The sequence below is a fragment of the Manis javanica genome, chromosome 3 (assembly GCF_040802235.1).
Source record: "Manis javanica isolate MJ-LG chromosome 3, MJ_LKY, whole genome shotgun sequence".
NCBI classification, from domain to species: Eukaryota; Metazoa; Chordata; class Mammalia; order Pholidota; family Manidae; genus Manis; species Manis javanica.
This window is the reverse complement of record NC_133158.1, coordinates 203,573,011-203,593,637: the sequence shown is the minus strand read 5'-3', so window position 1 is coordinate 203,593,637 and position 20,627 is coordinate 203,573,011. Positions and strand designations below refer to the sequence as shown.

The window sequence follows — 20,627 nt, the reverse complement described above, 5'->3', positions numbered from 1 at the left end:
ATATAGGCTATCTGGTGCCAAAATATAGGATAAAATGCAATAATCCATTTTCAGAGCAAAATATGAATTTGAAGATCATCTATTCCAAATTCTATATTTTATAGACAAACCTAATAGGCTACTTAGAGATTACTAATTTGTACTGCATTGAAAAATCAGAATCAGTATTGGAAAGGTTAAGTTTATATTACATTTGACAAGTGTCTAAGAAATCCTTTCTCTGCTATTGGCTGAGCTTAGGTAACTGGCTCATCATTAACTCTACCAAAAATATTACACAGCATAATTTAAAAATGCTTTAGTCTAGTACCATTAGGATTTAATTTTTGAATATCTAGGCTGCTTGTGGACAAACACTGTGTTCCAGTCTTCTCTATTAATCTTTATTTCAGTCCCTGATACTAATAACAATACCTATTTCTGCACCTCCATGATGCTGCTATAGGCCTCTCCTTTCAAGATCGCTTGCACTAAATATGAAACTAGTGACGATTCCTTGGCTCCAATGGGCAGTCAGAACCTTTCATCAAGATCTGTGTTTGTTTTCCTATCCCACATCCTTAACATTCAGTTCCCCTTATATTGCGACTTCTCTCCAAGAATGAGATATCTTCTTCTGACCTAGTAGTTGACACTCAAATCTGCTTCCTACTGTCATCACCCCTGCTGGCTCAGAGACTTTCGCCACTGGCCCCTGGGTCAGGCTGAGTATTTCTTAGATAATCCCGGTCTGGCAGTAAGTGGGGAACTATGGACTATAAACCACAAGGATTCTGGGGAAAGAATGAGGGAAATCCTACATCCCAAATGGAGTGCAAAAGTTAAATTATAAGGCAGTTGTTTGAAATTCAGACTGCTTTTTCTGAATCAAAACAGAACAAAACAAAAACAGTATGAGTTAGGTCCCACCGTTAGTTCACATCAATCAGAAAGATTCTGAAAGGCTGGAAAGAGAATGCATGGCCATGTGAACCCAAACACTCCAGCTGAGACTTTCCTGGAGTGACTGTACCGGATGCTTGAGACGAAATGAAATGCAACCATGCAGAACAGAAGAGGCCATGTTAATTTGGAAATGAGGGAAAGGAGCGAATAGCAACAGAGGGAGGTGGTGAAAATATGCCAGGCTTCTTTTAAGATGCAAAATTGATTCTAATTCATGGGCTTCAGCCAAGAGGAAGATGGTTGTGTTATTGTTGTGATTTCAAGGATAAAATCTTAGGCATCTGTATTTACAGTGTGTGATGTTTTATAGTTTTTAAGTTGTCAACAATGTGAGTTGTACTAAAAAATACAGATGGTTGAAATCACATGTGCAGAAAATGTTCTTTATTGTAGGTCCTATGTATCTGATTCTTTCATTTATTTTCTATTGTATTTTTCATCTCCTGGTGGATGCTACTTTTTAAATTGATAATTTATGTAGAATTTCATGCAAAACATTCATTAAATATACTTTCTTGTGTTATATTTGTTCTGATAATTTTCTTGCTGTACACAAATTTGAGTTCTGATTTACTAAGGAATGTCAGAGGTGTCGTGGAACTTTTAAAAATTATCTAGTGTAGATTGTGTAAGGTAAAGAAAACTGGAAGAAAAGACTGAAAATGACTACTAACTTTCTGCATTCAAAAGGTAATTAGATTAGATTAACCATGATAGTTTTATATGTACAGTAGTCTTTTATTTAAAGAGAAAACACTCCCTTTTCAGAATAACATGTCTGAGATTAAATTTATTTATAAGTATGTGGCATAGGAATATATGGTACATATATTAATACATACAAAGATACATACAAAAATGCAGAATTCCTTAATTTTAATTAATATTTAAAGTGATTTTAATGATTAAAAATAAAAATGGAATAAGGATTAGAAATAGGTCAAAACATTTTAAATGCCTTTTAAGTTACTGAATGTTTTTCTTTATATGTGGTCCTCCAAGATGTCATATAGTTCTAATGTGCAATAGTTCAATGAGATAGTTTTTAAATTAAGGGCAATTTAAACTGTGATAGCTTAACTGAGAATGTTCTAGTAATTTGCATTTGCATAGCAAACAAAGTATATTCAACATTTTTTGGAGAATACAATAATACAGCTGCTCATTTTAACTTTGAAGCTACCTAAGAGAATTATAAGAAGCTATAGTAAATATATTAAGAGATGCTATATATAAGAGTTGCATTATGTATAATTAAGAGTTGATATATATAATCAGTGCTTGTCAAAATTTTTTTTCCTTAATATGGAGGAAATTGAAATATTTGTGTTCCAAATAGATGCATTTAATATACTGAACATTTTATTATGGTATAACATAAGATACATTAGTTAACATTTTATCAACTATATATGTTAATATTTATTGTAAATCACATGCTTATTTAAAATGTTAAATAAGAGTTTTGAAAAAACACACATTGCATTTTTATAGAAATTTATATGTACTTTATATGTATATTTTATTGAATTCATTGATTATTAAAATATACTCATTAATTATTGGCTAAAAATATCTGACTTAACACATTCATAAAGATACATTTGATTTGTAAACCAGATGATAGCTCTGGTTTATCCTAGGTTTAAGATCTACAAAAAATTGGCTCAAATACACATTCTATGTCCATTGAAAAGCCTAGGACCCTCCCATTTATGTCTGCGTATTCCACAGGTATATTCTCATAGTCCCCAGGCTCCACTTTCCTGCACTAGAACTTCACTCTCAGTTCACCATCTTCCATGGGCTCTTTCTCAATTTTGGCATGTACCCAAACTAGACATTGTGCCTTTTCCTCATTTGTACCAAATCCCTCTCTGGCTTTCCACACACAATAAATCACAACAGAATATCACTAAACCATCACCAATAGTGATTATCAACAGCAGCATTATTCATAATAAACAAAAGGTGGGAACAATGAAACTTTCCACAATGAATGGATGAACTGTGACATGTCCATACAATGGAAGGATACTCATCAATATAAAGGAATGGAATAGTGATGTGTGCTACAACATGGTTGGACCTTGAAAACATTTCTCCAAATGAGGGAAGCCAGTCACAAAAAATACGTATTGAATGGTGTATATGAAGTATCCAGAATAGAAAATCTATAGAGACAGAAGTTAGATTAGTGGGTACCTAGTCCTAGTGGCTGTGAGTGAGTTGAAAAAAGGTGTGATAGCTATAGGGATAGGTATTTCTTTTTTGAAGTGATAATGTTCAAAATTGATTATAATAAGACTTTCACAACTGTGAATGCTCTGAAAACTGTTGAATTTAAACATTAAAAAATGAATTATATAATATATGAATTGCATCTCAATAAAACTGTCCTTTAAAAAATCACAGTCTTTCTGTTGGCAGCCACCAAAACAGGTTTTGTTTACAGAAATAGGGGGTCAAATGTCAGGCATAAGCAATTTAAATATGCAAATGCAACATCTCAGTTCTTCCCGTGCTGCACGCAGTCAACCCCTAGTACAGCGGTTGTCTTGTCTGGGCTATCCAAAGACTCGGTAATGCTCACTAACATCTTTTTGGTTTCATCCTTTCTTCTGCCACCTGTATCTATCTGGTGAAAGCAGAAGTATAAGTTATAATTCTCCACTGACAGAAGTATTATTTCTCCACCTTTACTGCTTGGAAGGCAGTAGCAACTGTTGGATGTTTTGTTCTTAAAGTTTCTGTTTTGATTACATATTGTTTGTTCATAGAGGTGTGTGTATTGTAGCTTCTGAATAGAGTGGGTGAGACAAAACTCTTTGAGTTATGTGGGTAGGAACAGAAGTATCCCTTATAGAAGAAGGACGTGAAGACCATTTGCGACTAAAATGTTATATAAATTCCTTGATTAAATTGTGTTTGATGGCACTAAATATGTCCATTTTACAGAAACTTATCTTAATATTGTCTGTACATTCTCTCTTTTCTTAAGTTTTAGATCCATCTAAAGATCCATGCTTAAAGATGAAATGTAGTCGCCACAAAGTATGCGTCGCGCAAGATTCTCAGACTGCAGTCTGCGTTAGTCATCGGAGGCTCACACACAGGTAAACACCAGTGGCTGACGTCCTACAACTGAATGTTGCTCCTTGCCGTGAATCACTGCATAGTATAAATATTGGGCAATGTCTGCTGAGCTTTTACCCAGAGCTTTGTTGAAATAGTTTCAGAAGCTTAGGTAACCCAATTGATTCACTTGGGTTAAATATTGTTATCCATTAGAAACCCTATGGATTATAGAATTTAGGTATACATTATTAAATAAAGAGGACTTTGTGAAGATTGAGTTAAAGTGTTACATTTTACATTTCTTCAAGATTAAGGAACAAGTCACAGCTTTGTTACCCTCTAAATATTTTTGCTTATGTCTATGGAAACATCCTAGTTTCCTCAGGGGAAAATTAAAAACAGAGTTAAAGGGCCAGAAAAATAAATAATAATGATTGGTGTTCATAAAAAAAGGATGAAATGTTACAAAATGGAGACAGGGGTCTGAAGTACTTCAGGATGCCTTCCTGTCGGGAAGGACGCCTACCAGTGGAGCCCTTGTAGTCTGTTTCCTGGAGGCTGACATGAAATTCCAAGAAGAGCCGAACAGGCTTCAAGTATCTTTTATGATGATCACCCCTGCTTCTGTGCAGTAGGCTCTGTTTTGAGAAGCATTGGTAATTTAGAAATTGCCTTGTCATTTCGCTCTGAGTCTTAAGGACTGAGACCTGCCATGAGCGAATGTGACATCACTGGGTAACTGACTGAGGCGAGTGGATGCATCCATTCTCTTTAATACGTCCAAAGGAATTCTCTTTATGAGAACAGTCTTCTCTGATAGTGGGCCAAATTCATGCTTTGTGTTTACATTACATGAGCAAATGAATTTCACTATTTGGGTTATGTTCAGAGAGCAACTGGAGTTTGGCTTCAGTGTACTTATATCTAAATTCTATTATTCAAACACACCAGTAGACAGAGAATAAGAACATAAGTAACATTTCTAGGAAACAGCAAAGTGTACGTTTCCTTGGATGTCCCTTATTAATATGGAGGCACATATGCAGAAAACTCTTTACCACATGCTGAGTGGTCCAGAGGAAGACTTTATTGCATAATGCTGAACCTACAGTAGCAGATGTCAAATACCAAGGCCAGTGCATGCAACCACAGTAGACAGTTTGGGCATGAGTCCATGTAGGGCAAAGAATCTGACATACAGATATGTACTTGCTAAAGAGAAAACCAGATGGGTGTAGAGTGGAAAATACATCTAGGAAGTAGCTTTGGTTTATGTCAGCATGCTGCGGCAGGCTCTGAGTGTAGATGTGCAGCTGTCAGTGACCCCACCCAGTCAGTCCTCAATGTTAGATTTACAAAGGAGTAGCAAAACTGTAGGTCAGAACTTTATTTTTATGTCTATTTCATTAGGCTTCCAAAAAGCTTTTGAATTTCTTGGCATTCCTATTAATTTGTCACCAAACATTTAAAATATTAGTATGCAAATGGAGGTATGGGGAGAAATGGGAGAGCAGACTTTCATGAGGAATCAATAGGAAGGTGGTGTTGAAATGAACTATCGCGTGATTCCCTCACCCAAGTTGCAAGACTGAGCCAATTCATCTCATATAAAAGCAAAAATTATTTTGTCACAAATTTCAGAGACCCTGAGAAAGGTTTCCATCTACACACATTTAAAAGATCTGAAAAGTCTTGTCTGCCATTTCACCTCCTGGCCCCCAAACCCAGACCAAAGAGCAACTGAAGACATCATAGCTAATGTCATGCATCTTCTTTCAGCATTGCTGAATGCTGAAGCCAGGAGAGGTGAAAGTAACTGACCATATCACAAAGCTAGGAATTTCAGAGCATTGATTCCAGTCTATATTGACACCAAAGTCTGTGTTCTTTACAAGTGTGTTGTCTCACTGCTTCTTTAACTTATTATAAAACAAAGACTTAACTACTGATTAAAATAAACTTTCTTAACATGATGAAGACTCTCAGAAACACATATTGTGTGTTCTTTATATAAATGGTGAAACACTGTGAATAGGGACAATGGCCAGCTTTGCCTCTGGGGTAGTGGAGTTTGGGGCATGGGGGGAGACTGTGATGGTGGCTACCAAGATTTTATGTAAATAATATTTAGTCCTGCTCTATTTCTCACAGAGGCTATTTTAAAATTTGCACTCAATACACACTGTAGTCAATAAATAAATAACTGGTTTCTGAAGAATTGACATTAAGATTAATATTTGGTATGCTTTATTTGCTTTGAGGAGATCAGCGCATAATGAATGTTTATACAACGCTTAGGGAAGGAGCATTCGGCAAGCTGTTTGTTCAATAAAGGTGGCTAATGTAAATAACATAGGTCTTAAATTTGGGGGTTTGTATGTATTTGGGGAAGGAGGTAGAGAAAACGAGGAAAAGGGCTTAATTAATCAATTTTGGCTCTTTACATACTGTGGATTAGAAATTCCTAATTTTTTCCATTTAAAAGAACAACTTTTTTTTTCTCTCTCTTTCTTTTCATGAGAAGAAATGAAACTTGTTTGTTTTGCAGGGGAATCCTGGTTTTCAAAGAGGTCCTCTCAAGTATCCCACTCCCCAAACTAGAAACACACCCATTTTCCATTACCTTAGTCCCTGAACTTCTCATCTTATAATATTCACCACATGTGTAATAAACTATTTAAAATCAATCTTCTTCAATTGGTGGGAAGTTTCATATAGATAGAGTCTATACCACTTATCACTTTGTTCTTAGAACCTGACATACTAGCTAGTATATATTTTCAGTGAAGAGTTATTTTGTTTATGTGAATAGTTTATTTGTAGAACATTTAGAGAAATACATTAAGTAATTTGATCAACTGAATTGGTCAATCCAGATAATTTAAGTCAGAAAGGTGTCTTCTGTGTGTCTTATGCTTATTTTTTGAAGATGGTTTGGGAAGGTCATAGGAGTCAATCAACAAACATTTTAAAATAAATTAATGACAGAGAGGAGTTCAAGATCTTCATCACAAGAAGATCCTGGACTCACCTACTCATGGACTCAGCAGATTTACAAGTACATATGAAATAATTTTCTGTGCAAAAGACCTGAAAAAGGATTAACAATGCTTCCACAACAAGGAGGGCAGCATCAAAATAGATAAAGACATGGTCTTGCCAAGAAAAACCTCACCCCAGGCATGGTGAACCATAAACAGGAGGGATATGAAAAATCCCACTGAATTCCTAGATTCTGGATAGGTGAGACCAACCCCCAAAATACCTGACTTTGAAAAACAATGGTGATTACACTTAAGAAAATATAGAACCATAAGGAATGGGTAATCTGCCTTTACAGGGCTCATGTGCAGACTCACTAATCTGAAAGTGACAGCAAGAGAGGCAGGAATTTGTTGGGACTCTTTCTGGGAATGGAGACACTGGTGGGCATCACATTCTAATATAATACCAGTGCTGGGGGTCATACCCTTTTGAAGCTTCCCCTCTAGCATGTTAGCACCAGAGATATACCCCATGGAGTAACATTTGCTCATCCCTGCACCACAGCCATGCACTACCACAGCAGGCAGGGGTGCAAAGCTCATGCAGGGAATGTGCCCTTTGAGTACCTAGCTCTGGTGGCCCAGGAGGTCAGCACTTATGAGCCTCAGGGAACATCTCCTGCACAGGTGACTCAAGACTGAGAGAGAGAGAGAGCTGCTTTGCCTAATATGCAGAAGCAAATCCAGAGAGTAAGGCAAAAGTGAGGAAACAGGAATATTTTCCAAATGAAAGAACAAGAAAAAAACATCAGGAAAAATCTTTAATGAAACAGATAAGCAATTTACCTAATAAAGAATTCCATGTACTGGTCATACAGATGTTCATTGGACTTGAGAGAAGAATGGATGAACTCAGGGAGAACTGCAACAAAGACATACAAAATAAAAGAATGACCAAAGAAAAGTTACAGAGTTACAGAACACAATAACTGAACAGAAAAATACACGGGAGGGATTCCACAGACTGGATGGGGCAGAAGAATGCATCAGTGAGCTGGAAGACAAAGCAGTGAAACTCACACAGAGCAGAGAAAAAATTCAAAGTAGTTAAGATACCTTAAGAGACTTTTGAGACAACAAATATACTAACATTCACTTTATAGGGACCCGAAAGTAGAGAGAGAGGAAGTGCCAAAAACATGTTTGAACACTTAATGGCTGAAAACTTCCCCAGTTAGGGGTAAAACACAGACATCCAGGTCCAGGAAGCCCAGAGAGATCCAAAGAAGATGAATCCAAAGAGAGCCATACCAAGGCACATTATAGTTAAAATGGCAAAAGTGAAAGAATATCTTAAAAGATTCAAGAGAAAATCAACTTGATACATAGAAGAGAAACCCCATAAAGCTTTCAGCAGATTTTTCAGCAGAAACTTTGCAGGCCAGATGGGAGTGACATGACATATTCAGCATGCTGAAAGAAAACTTGGAACCAGAAATTTTATACCATGCGAGGTTGTCATTCAGAAGTGAAGGGGAAATGAAGAGTTTTCCACATAAGCAAAAACTAGAGGAGTTTATCACCTTTAAATCAGGCTTACAAGAATTGTTAAATGGACTTCTTTAAGCTGGAAATAAATGGCACTAATGAATAATGAGAAAAGATAACAAAGTAAAAATCACATTGGGAAAAGTAAATATATAGTAAATATGAAGGTAAAAAGACAAAAGTTAAATTAACTAAAACCACAAAAAGGTAAGGGATACATAAAATAAAAAGATGTAAAATCTGACAACAAAAAATATAGAACATGGAGAGAGGGAGTAAAAATGTACTTTTGTAATGTATTCAAATTTAAATTCCCTTCAACTTAAAATTGACTGATATATACACAGGATGTTATATATGAACCTCAAGGTAACCACAAAGCAAAAACTTGTTAATGCACAAAAGATAATGAGAAAGAAAGTTAAACTTAACTCCAATGAAAGCCATCAAACCACAGGGAAAAAAGAAAGAGAAGACAGGAATGGCGAGGAAGAACAAAAACAGCCAGGAGACAATGGACAGAATGGCAATAAGTACATGCTTGTCAATAATTACTTTAATGTAAATGGACTAAGTTCTCCAAACCAAATACGTAGAGTGGCTAAATGGATAACAAATAAGACCCGTTTGGGTGCTGTCTGCAAGAGACTCCCTTAGAAGTAAGAACGGCACAGACTAGATGTGAAGGATGGGTAAAGATATTCCAGGCCAATGAAAATGAAAAGAAAGCTGGTATAGTTATGCTCATATTCCACAAAACAGACTTTAAAACACAGATTGTAATAAATGGCAAAGAAGGTCATTACTTAATGATGAAGGGGATAATCCAGCAAATGAATAAACCCACGCATATATGGGCAATTAATTTATGACAAAGGAACCAAGAGCATACAATGGAGAAAGGACAGTTTTCTCAGTAAATGATATTGGAAAAACTGGACAGAACATGTGAAAGCATGAAAGTAGAATGCTGTCTTACACCATACCCAAAAATTTAGTCAAAATGAATCTAAAGACTTAAATATGAGACCTGAAACCGTAAAATTCCTAGAAGAAAACATGCCTTAGCAATGTGTTTTCAAATTAAACAAATGAGACACTATCAAGTTGAAAAACTTCTGTACAGTGAAGCAAATAATAATCAAAATGAAAAGGTGCCTACTAAATGAGACAGATATTTGCAGATAAGGGATTAATAACCAAAATATATGAAGAACTAGTACAATGAAATAAACAACTTGATTAAAAATGGGTACAGGACCTGAACAGACATTTTTCCAAAGAAGAAATACAGATGGCCATCAGGGACATGAGAAGAGGCTCCATATCACTAATCATCAGGGAAATGTAAATCAAAACCGCAATGAGTTAACACCTTACACCAGCCAGAATGGCCACTATCCAAAAGGCAAGAGATTGACAAGTGTTGGTTTTAATGTGGGGAAAGGGTACCTTGTTCTCTTCTGGTGGGAATGCAAATTGGTGCAGCCATTATGGAAAACAGAATAGAGATTCCTCAAATAATTCAGAACAGATCTAACATATGATCCAGCAGTTCCACTTCTGGAGAATATGAAAACAGAAAGATACAGGTACCCCTGTAATTATTGCAGCACTATTTAGAACACTCAACAATCTAAGTGTCCTTTAATCGATGAATGGATAAAGAGGTTCTAATACATGATACAATGGAATATTACTCAGCCATAAAGAAGAATGCAATCTTGCCATTTTTGACAACATGGATAAACCTAAAGGGTATTATTCTGAAGTAAGTCACTTGGAGAAAGACAAATACCACATGATTTCATTTATATGTGGAATCTAACAAAATCCAAAACAAACAAACAAAACAATACAAAAGCAAACTCAGAGATAGAGTTAACAGATTGATATTTGCCAGAGGGAAGGAGGCTAGGGGTGGGTGAAATAGGTTAAAGGAGTCAGTTACATGGTGATGGATGGTCTAGACTTGTGGTGATCACTTCTAAGTGTATACAGGTATCAAATTATAATTTTGTGTACCTGAAACTTATGTTATATGCTAATTATAACTAATAAAAAGTAAAATAAGTAAGTTATTGAATGAACAAACACATAAATTATTGCCAGTAAAAAAGGGAGAGGGCTATATGGAAATATGAGGGAAAGTTGAGTCTATAGCAGATGGTTTTAAGAAACTGGTAAATCCTTGCCTTAGATTTTTAAATAATAGAAATGATTGCTAAATGTTTCCTCTTTGCTTTAAAGAACAATAGTTGTCTTCTGAAATCAGAGAAATAGACTGGTTAAGAGGCTTACTAGCTTTGACTACTATTCCAAGTTAGAGGAGCATATACATTATGTTCCAAGCCATATATTGGATATTTGTCTCCTAATGTCCTTTCTGTGCAGAATTAGCCTCAAACAAGCATGATACCTGTGTCCCTGTTCTGGCTTTCTGTTCCCATTATCATCCCCAGTTAAAACCAAATGGTTTTGTGAACAATGAGAAAGAACTTTGAAAGCACACTTTTCCAAAATGGTAATATACCTAGTTATTTAGAAAGTTTAATTTAAAATATATGATCTGTTTGTCAGGCTTTGAATATGACCCACTTATTTGTATTGTCACTGTGGGGAAAAGTTCTGGAGATGGTCACAGATGATGGTTTCTGTTTCATTGTTTCTGTGTATTGTGAGCAAGAAGCCTGAAGTTTTATGCTCCCTTTGCTGTCTGTGCAGCTGCAGATAATTAACACTGTTTCAAGATCAATGTTTCAGGCACCAATCGATGGATGCTGTTGATATTTAAAATAAAAAGATTTGATATAATAAGAGAGAGATGGGCTGAAGGAGCTTTTGTAGGATAAAACTAGCCATGTTAAGTTTTGCTTCATTTATACCAAAGGATGATAAAATAATCAATAAAGAAATGTTTTTAGTCTCCTAAGAAAGGATTATTTAAAAGAATGATGAAACCAATTAAAAATACTATTTATTAAAAATACGTATCAAAAGAAGGTGAGCCCTAAAACTTCTCTATTTTAACTGTGCACTTATAGAATTCATAATTGTGATAGCCATATTTAAAAGAAGATCTGAATTTTTTTACATAATTGTTAAATGCATGATGGTATTTATATTTCCATTGCTGTAATGTTGAAATATTTATGATGGGAAGATTCAATTAAAGGTCCAAAGTTATAGTACAGTCCCAAAAATGTTTGTTGAATTGAATTGAATTTATAAGTATCTAAAAATAATGCTTCTTATACTTATGCAAGAGTTAGCCTTTATGGTATATAAATGTACTGATATTGTCTTTAGGGAGAGTGAAATCTAGCATTTATTGCAGTCTTTTCCTAAATGCCTTAAATTGATTTAGTTTCTACAACAACCCAAAAGTTTTATACTGAAGATTCTTATACCCATTTTGTAGAAACAGAAACTGAAGCTCAAAATTTCTGGGTGTTCTGTGTGATTAGTTATATAAAATAATGGTAGACAGAAAGATGGTAGATAGATAGATATAGATAGATAGATAGATAGATGAAGAGGGATAGTTTAAAAGAAGGATGGAAAGAAGGACAGATTTAGGATTGAAATAATACCTATCTTTTTATATGCAAATTTTTTATCAGTAATGAATTATATGTTTTTGAATATATAATTGTTCATATGTTTATGGACAGATATTTTTATCATATTTTAAGTACCTAGCTCTCCATAAATCTCTCTTAGTTATTATATAGAAGTTTACAATACTTTTTTTCATGCAGTTTATTTATTTTTTATTTTTATGTTTTGTTATCATTAATCTACAATTACATGAAGAACATTATGTTTACTAGGCTCTCCCCTACCCCAAGTCCCCCCCACAAACCCCATTACAGTCACTGTCCATCAGCATAGTAAGATGCTGTAGAATCACTACTTGTCTTCTCTGTGTTGCACAGCCCTCCCCTTTCCCCCCTCCCACATTATACATGCTAATCATTATACCCCCTCTTTCTTCTTCCCCGCCCTTATCCCTTCCTACTCTCCCATTCTCCCCAGTCCCTTTCCCTTTGGTAACTGTTAGTCCATTCTTGGGTTCTGTGATTCTGCTGCTGTTTTGTTCCTTTAGTTTTTCTCTTGTTCTTATACTCCACAGATAAGTGAAATCATTTGGTATTTATCTTTCTCCACTTGGCTTATTTCACTGAGCATAATACCCTCTAGCTCCATCCATGTTGTTGTAAATGGTAGGACTTTCCCTTTTCTTACGGCTGAGTAGTATTCCATTGTGTATATGTACCACATCTTCTTTATCCATTCATCTATCGATGGACATTTAGGTTGCTTCCAATTCTTGGCTATTGTAAATAGTGCTGCGATAAACATAAGGGTGCATCTGTCTTTCTCAAACTTGATTGCTAGATTCTTAGGGTAAATTCCTAGGAGTGGAATTCCTGGGTCAAATGGTAAATCTGTTTTGGGCATTTTGATGTACCTCCATACTGCTTTCCACAATGGTTGAACTAACTTACATTCCCACCAGCAGTGTAGGAGGGTTCCCCTTTCTCCACAACCTTGCCAACATTTGTTGTTGTTTGTCTTTTGGATGGTAGCCATCCTTACTGGTGTGAGGTGATATCTCATTGTGGTTTTAATTTGCATTTCTCTGATAACTAGTGATGTGGAGCATCTTTTCATGTGTCTGTTGGCCATCTGAGTTTCTTCTTTGGAAAACTGTTCAGCTCCTCTGCCCATTTTTAGATTGGATTATTTGTTTTTTTGTTTGTTGAGGTGCATGAGCTCTTTATATATTTTGGATGTCAAGCCTTTATCGGATCTGTCATTTATGAAAATATTCTCCCATACTGTAGGGTACCTTTTTGTTCTATTGATGGTGTCCTTTGCTGTACAAAAGCTTTTCAGCTTGATATAGTCCCACTTGTTCATTTTTGCTTTTGTTTTCCTTGCCTGGGGAGATATATTCATGAAGAAGTCGCTAATGTTCATGTCCAAGAGATTTTTGCCTGTTTTTTTCTAAGAGTTTTATGGTTTCATGACTTACATTCAGGTCTTTGATCCATTTTGAATTCACTTTTGTGTATGGGGTTAGACAGTGGTCCAGTTTCATTCTCTTACATGTAGCTGTCCAGTTTTGCCAGCACCATCTGTTGAAGAGACTGTCATTTCCCCATTGTATGTCCATGGCTCCTTTATCGAATATTAATTGACCATATATGTTTGGGTTAATGTCTGGAGTCTCTAATCTGTTCCACTGGTCTGTGGCTCTGTTCTTGTGCCAGTACCAAATTGTCTTGATTACTATGGCTTTGCAGTAGAGCTTGAAGTTGGGGAGAGAGGTCCCTGCCACTTTATTCTTCTTTCTCAGGATTGCTTGGGCTATACGGGGTCTTTGGTGTTTCCATATGAATTTTTGAACTATTTGTTCCAGTTCATTGAAGAATGTTGTTGTAATTTGATAGGGATGGCATCAAATCTGTATATTGCTTTGGGCAGTATGCCATTTTGATGATATTAATTCTTCCTAACCAAGAGCATGGGATGAGTTTCCATTTGTTAGTGTCCTCTTTAATTTCTCTTAAGAGTGTCTTATAGTTTTCAGGGTATAGGTCTTTCACTTCTTTTGTTAGGTTTATTCCCAGGTATTTTATTCTTTTTGATGCTACTGTGAATGGAATTGTTTTCCTGATTTCTATTTCTATTGGCTCATTGTAAGTGTATAGGAAAGCCACAGATTTCTGTGTGTTAATTTTGTATCCTGCAACTTTGCTGTATTCTGATAGCAGTTCTAGTAGTTTTGGAGTGGAGTCTTTAGGGTTTTTTATGTACAATATCATGTCATCTGCAAATAGTGACAGTTTAACTTCTTCTTTACCAATCTGAATTCCTTGTATTTCTTTGTTTTGTCTAATTGCCATGGCTAGGACCTCCAGTACTATGTTAAATAACAGTGGGGAGAGTGGGCATCCCTGTCTTGTTCCTGATCTCAGAGGAAAAGCTTTCAGCTTCTCGCTGTTTAGTATGATGTTGGCTGTGGGTTTATCGTATATGGCCTTTATTATGTTGAGGTACTTGCCATCTATACCCATTTTGCTGAGAGTTTTTATCATGAATGGATGTTGAATTTTATCGAATGCTTTTTCAGCATCTATGGAGATGATCATGTGGTTTTTGTCTTTCTTTTTGTTGATGTGGTGGATGATGTTGATGGATTTTCGAATGTTGTACCATCCTTGCATCCCTGGGATGAATCCCACTTGGTCATGGTGTATGATCCTTTTTATATATTCTTCAATTTGGTTTGCTAATATTTTATTGAGTATTTTTGCATCTACATTCATCAGGGATATTGGTCTGTAATTTTCTTTTTTGGTGGGGTCTTTGCTTGGTTTTGGTGTTAGGGTGATGTTGGCTTCATAGAATGAGTTTGGGAGTATTCCCTCCTCTTCTATTTTTTGGAAAACTTTAAGGAGAATTGGTATTATATCTTCTCTGTATGTCTGACAAAATTCCGAAGTAAATCCATCTGGCCCAGGGGTTTTTTTCCTTGGGTATTTTTTTGATTACCACTTCAATTTCTTTGCTGGTAATTGGCTTATTTAGATTTTGTGATTCTTCCTTGGTCAGTCTTGGAAGGTTGTATTTTTCTAGGAAGTTGTCCATTTCTTCTAGGTTTTCCAGCTTCTTAGCATATAGGTTTTCATAGTAGTCTCTAATAATTCTTTGTATTTCTGTTGGGTCCATCGTGATGTTTCCTTTCTCATTTTTGATTCTGTTGATGTGTGATGATTCTCTTTTTCTCTTAATAAGTCTGGGTAGAGTCTTATCTATTTTGTTTATTTTCTCAAAGAACCAGCTCTTGGTTCCATTGATTTTTGCTATTGTTTTATTCTTCTCAATTTTGTTTATTTCTTCTCTGATCTTTATTATGTCCCTTCCTCTGCTGACCTTAGGCCTCATTTGTTCTTCTTTTTCCAATTTTGATAATTGTGACATTAGACCATTCATTTGGGATTGTTCTTCCTTCCTTAAATATGCCTGGATTGCTATATACTTTCCTCTTAAGACTCTTTTGCTTCATCCCACAGAAGTTGGGGCTTTGTGTTGTTGTTGTTCTTTGTTTCCATATATAGCTGGATCTCCATTTTAATTTGGTCATTGATCCATTGATTATTTAGGAGCATGTTGTTAAGCCTCCATGTGTTTGCATACCTTTTTGCTTTCTTTGTACAGTTTATTTCTAGTTTTATACCTTTGTGGTCTGAAAAGTTGGTTGGTAGGATTTCAATCTTTTGGAATTTACTGAGGCTCTTTTTGTGGCCTAGTATGTGGTCTATTCTGGAGAATGTTCCATGTGCACTTGAGAAGAATGTGTATCCTGTTGCTTTTGGGTGTAGAGTTCTATAGATGTCTATTAGGTCCATCTGTTCTAGTGTGTTGTTCAGTGCCTCTGTGTCCTTACTTATTTTCTATCTGGTGGATCTGTCCTTTGGGGTGAGTGGTGTGTTAAAGTCTCCCAAAATGGATTCATTGGAGTCTATTTCCTCCTTTAGTTCTGTTAGTATTTGCTTCACATATATTGGTGCTCCTGTGTTGGGTGCATATATATTTAGAATAGTTATATCCTCTTGTTGGACTGAGCCCTTTATCATTATGTAATGTCCTTCTTTATCTCTTGTTTCTTTCTTTGTTTTGAGGTCTATTTTGTCTGATACTAGTACTACAACACCTGCTTTTTTCTCCCTATTGTTTGCATGAAATATCTTTTTCCATCCCTTGACTTTTAGTCTGTGCATGTCTTTGGGTTTGAGGTGAGTCTCTTGTAAGCAGCATATAGATGGGTCTTGTTTTTCATCCATTCTGTGACTGTATGTCTTTTGATTGGTGCATTCGGTCCATTTACATTTATGGTGATTATTGATAGGTATGTACTTATTGCCATTTCAGGCTTTAGATTCGTGGTTACCAAAGGTTCCAGTTTACTTTCCTTACTATCTAAGAGTCTAACTTAACTCACCTACGTGCTGTTACAAACACAATCTAAAAGTTCTTTTCTGTTTCTCCTCCTTTTTCTTCCTCCTTCATTCTTTATATATTAGGTATCAAATTCTATACTTTTTCTCTATCCCTTGATTGACTATGGGGATAGTCAATTTAATTTTGCATTTTCCTCGCAATCAGCTTCTCCACTCTCCCTACTGTGATTTTACTACCTCTGGTGACAGCTGTCCAAACCTCGGAACACTTCCATCTATAGCAGTCCCTCCAAAATAGACTGCAGACATGGTTTGTGGGAGGTAAACTCTTTCAGCTTTTGCTTATCTGGAAATTGTTCAATCCCTCCTTCAAATTTAAATGATTATCTTGCCAAATAAAGTAATCTTGGTTCCAGGCTCTTCTGCTTCATGACATTAAGTACATCATGCCACTCCCTTCTGGCCTGTAAGGTTTCTGCTGAGAAGTCTGTTAGCCTGATGGGCTTTCCTTTGTATGTGATCTTATTTCTGCCTCTGGCTGCTTTTAACAGTTTGTCCTTATCCTTGATCTTTCCCATTTTAATTACTATGTGTCTTGGTGTTGTCTTCCTTGGGTCCCTTGTGCTGGGAGATCTGTGGATCTCTGTGGCCTGAGAGACTATCTCCTTCCCCAGATTGGGGAAGTTTTCAGCAACTACCTCCTCAAAGACACTTTCTAACCATTTCTCTCTCTCTTCTTCTTCTGGTATCCCTATAATGCAAATATTGTTCCGCTTGGATTGGTCACACAGTTCTCTCAATATTCTTTCATTTTTAGAGATCCCTTTTTTCTCTCTGTGCCTCAGCTTCTTTGTATTCCTCTTCTCTAGTTTCTATTTCATTTATTGTCTCCTCCACCGTATCCAACCTGCTTTTAATACCCTCCATAGTGTTCTTTAATGATTGGATCTCTGACCTGAATTCATTCCTGAGTTCTTGGATGTCTTTCCGTACCTCCATTAGGATGCTGATTATTTTTATTTTGAACTCCCTTTGAGGAAGAGTCACGGGGTCCATATCATTTAAATCTTTCTCGGGAGTTGTATTAACAATTTTACTCTGGACAAGGTTCCTTTGGCGTTTCATGTTTGTATGTGGTGCCCTCTAGTGTCCAGAAGCTCTGTTCTGGAGCTGCTGAGCCCCTGAAGCAATGTCGGGGGTTGCAGGGGAATGGTACTGGGGGTAGGAAAGAGCTGTTCCCCACCTCCTGGCTCCTGTGCCTGTCTCCACTGTCTGAGCCAGTGGGCCAGTCACACAGTTATGTTTTTGTCCCAGAGCACCTGGATATGGATCCCTGCTTTCCACAAGCAGCCAGGATCCCAGTCTCCCCCGGAACTCTGCCTGTATTAACTTTCCAACCCGGTAGTCATGCGAGTCTCATGAAAGCACCATGAAATGTAGGTTTGTGCTCCCAGCGCAGATCTCCAGAGCTAGGTATTCAGCAGTCCCAAGCCTTCCACTCCCTCCCTGCTCTGTTTGTCTTCCTCCTGCCGGTCAGCTGGGGTGGGGGAGAGGCTCGGGTCCCACAGAGCCACAGCTCTGGTATGTTACCCGTTCGCTGAGGTCTGCTCTTTTCTCCAGGTGTGTGCAGTCTGATGCCGTCCTCTTTCCTGTTGCTCTCTCAGGATTAGTTCCACCAATTAAATTTTCTAATTGTATCCAGTTTTAGGGGGAATCCTCTGTCTCTCCTCTCATGCCGCCATCTTTAATCCGAATCCCATGCAGTTTATTCTTAAAGTAGTTTTAGGTTTATAGCAAAATTGAGTGGAAGGTACATAGAATTTCCCATGTGCCCCCAGGCCCTATGCATGAATGGTCTCCCCTGTTACCCACATATGCCACCATGGTGTTACCTTTCTTACATTTGATAAACCTACACTAACACATTATCACCCAAAGTATATAGTTTACATGATTTTTTAAAATATTAATTGCATTTAAGAAAGGTGTCATGATATTTTAGATAGTGAATTATTTAACATTGTTTGATTTCTCATTTTAAATTACAGACTAAAATTAATAGCTCTATTTTTTTTGAAAGCTCTATTATATGTGTGTGTACATATGTATATGGATGTGTGTATATACACATGCACATGCATATGTATGTATAACTAATATAATATAAAGTGTGAGGGGAAGTGAGTTGTAGTTATTATCCCCATTTGATCAATGAGGAAAGCTGAGGCACAGAATGTACATAATTTGCTGGTGTGGCAGGCTTGGACATTGAACTTGGTCACTGAGGTTCCAGCATTTTTTCTCCTATTAAATTTAATGTCTTTTGATACACATGATTTAATACTTATAAAGTATGTTATATAAATGGGGCATTCTTCTAGGTGTTTTAGAGATGTTAACTCATTTTATCTGACAGTAATTCCATATACCTTTTCAAAAGTTTCTGGATAATCCATTTCCTAATGCACAGTTTCTCAGCATATTTTGGCACGCATTCTTTTTTGCTGAGCACACAATTCTTAGATTCTCTTTCTATTCTGATATCACATTCAAGAGGGTGTGAAACCTAGGTACTTGGGAGTTTCTCATAAGAAGAACATTTAACTCATTAGACTGTGCATTTGTGTTAGCCATTATGAGTTGGTCAAGTTTTACTTTACGTGTCATAGTGTTTTGGATAGTAAGTCATTGAGGCATACATTGTGAAAAGTGCATTAGACAAATTATGTCTTTAATTCTCACAAAATTAAAAAAGAAGGAAATAGGTAATATGATTGTCATGTCTTATAAATGAGGAAAATGGGTCTTGGGTGGGGGGTTTTATATGCTCTAAGTCAAAACAAACATAAAAAGCATGTTTCTCAAATATAAAGTACAATAACACTGACTATATTTTGTAGGTACACAGCACATCTCATTGTTATTGTGATGTTACTGCCACTCCTGCTATAAATCAGGGACTTGGCTGTAGTCCTAAATCCTGGGCATGGTCCCTTGTAACCTGACCATCAGAGCTTGGCAGCCTCCTCTGTGTCTTCCTGCGGGCACGCTGCAGCCCTGTCAAAGCAGAAAGCCACCGTGTCAAGTGATGTTACAGGATCTGGGGGCAGAGCTGGGCTAGCTGGCTTCATAGTCTAGCCACACTGTGCTTGGCTGTATTATCTTGAACAGTTGTCTTAAATTCTGTGGGCTTCAGTTTCTTTTCTGTAAAGTAGGGATGATAAAAATGGGACAGTCTGATGATGCTGATTTCAGGATTAATGAGTTAATACACCAAAATAATTAGAACTGTACCTGCTCCAGAGTAGGAATTATGAAAGGGTTAGTTACTGCTACTTTTTTCCTAAACATGTTTATTTTGTAATCACAGACTTTTGTTATGTCTGGGTTATTTTCTCAGTGAAAACTTTAGCCCATTTATTCACTGCTGTTCTGGCAAATACTCCATTTCTGAAGTGGCTTTTAGCATAATGGTTAATGGTATGTAATTTGAAACAAGACTGGCCAGCTTTGAAGTCTTCTGTCTCCATATCTCTGTGGCAGACAGACTTTGAGCCTATGAAGTTCCCCAAGACTCAGAGTTCTAGTTTATAAGATAGAGACAATGGTTGTACTCTCCATGTCCTTCTGATTTTTTTGTGAGGATTAAAGACATAATTTGTATATAGCACTTTTCACAATATAAGTACTCAATAAACATTAATTATTGAGATATCTCTATTCAGCTTTCTCTCAGATGTCTCCTGGTACAAGGTAGAATTAAATTTTCTTTTATTGCTGTGCCCCTATGACATCAGAAGTACCTTTTATTTACCAGCATTGTAGTTATTTGTTTATGTATTAATAGCTTAAGGTCGAGTTGCAGTTGAAACAGTTTGATAAAACTGGTTTTCTCTTGTCATAATTCTGGGAGATAAAATTTAAGATGACTTTATACTTCAGATAAAAAGAAGTTATGTTATTTTTCCAATTGAGATTATGGAGAATGGGTCATTGTGCCATTTTTGTGTGGGGAAAATGAGAAAGAGAGATGCTTAAAGGAAGCAGGCAACCTTTGTTCTCCTGACGGTCAGGAGACTTTAATGATTAGTTTAGTTTA

At 36.4% G+C, this 20,627-nt stretch overlaps 1 protein-coding gene across 4 annotated transcripts in view; it reads left to right on the top strand.

The window, feature by feature from the left end:
- SPOCK3 (SPARC (osteonectin), cwcv and kazal like domains proteoglycan 3) overlaps positions 1–20,627 on the top strand; it is a 399,525-nt gene that overhangs the window by 180,487 nt on the left and 198,411 nt on the right. For all 4 annotated transcript variants that reach the window (XM_073232634.1, XM_073232632.1, XM_073232633.1 and 1 more), the window contains exon 4: positions 3,947–4,061. In XM_073232634.1, the coding sequence (XP_073088735.1) occupies positions 3,947–4,061 (115 nt within the window). The remainder of the gene's footprint in view (positions 1–3,946; positions 4,062–20,627) is intronic.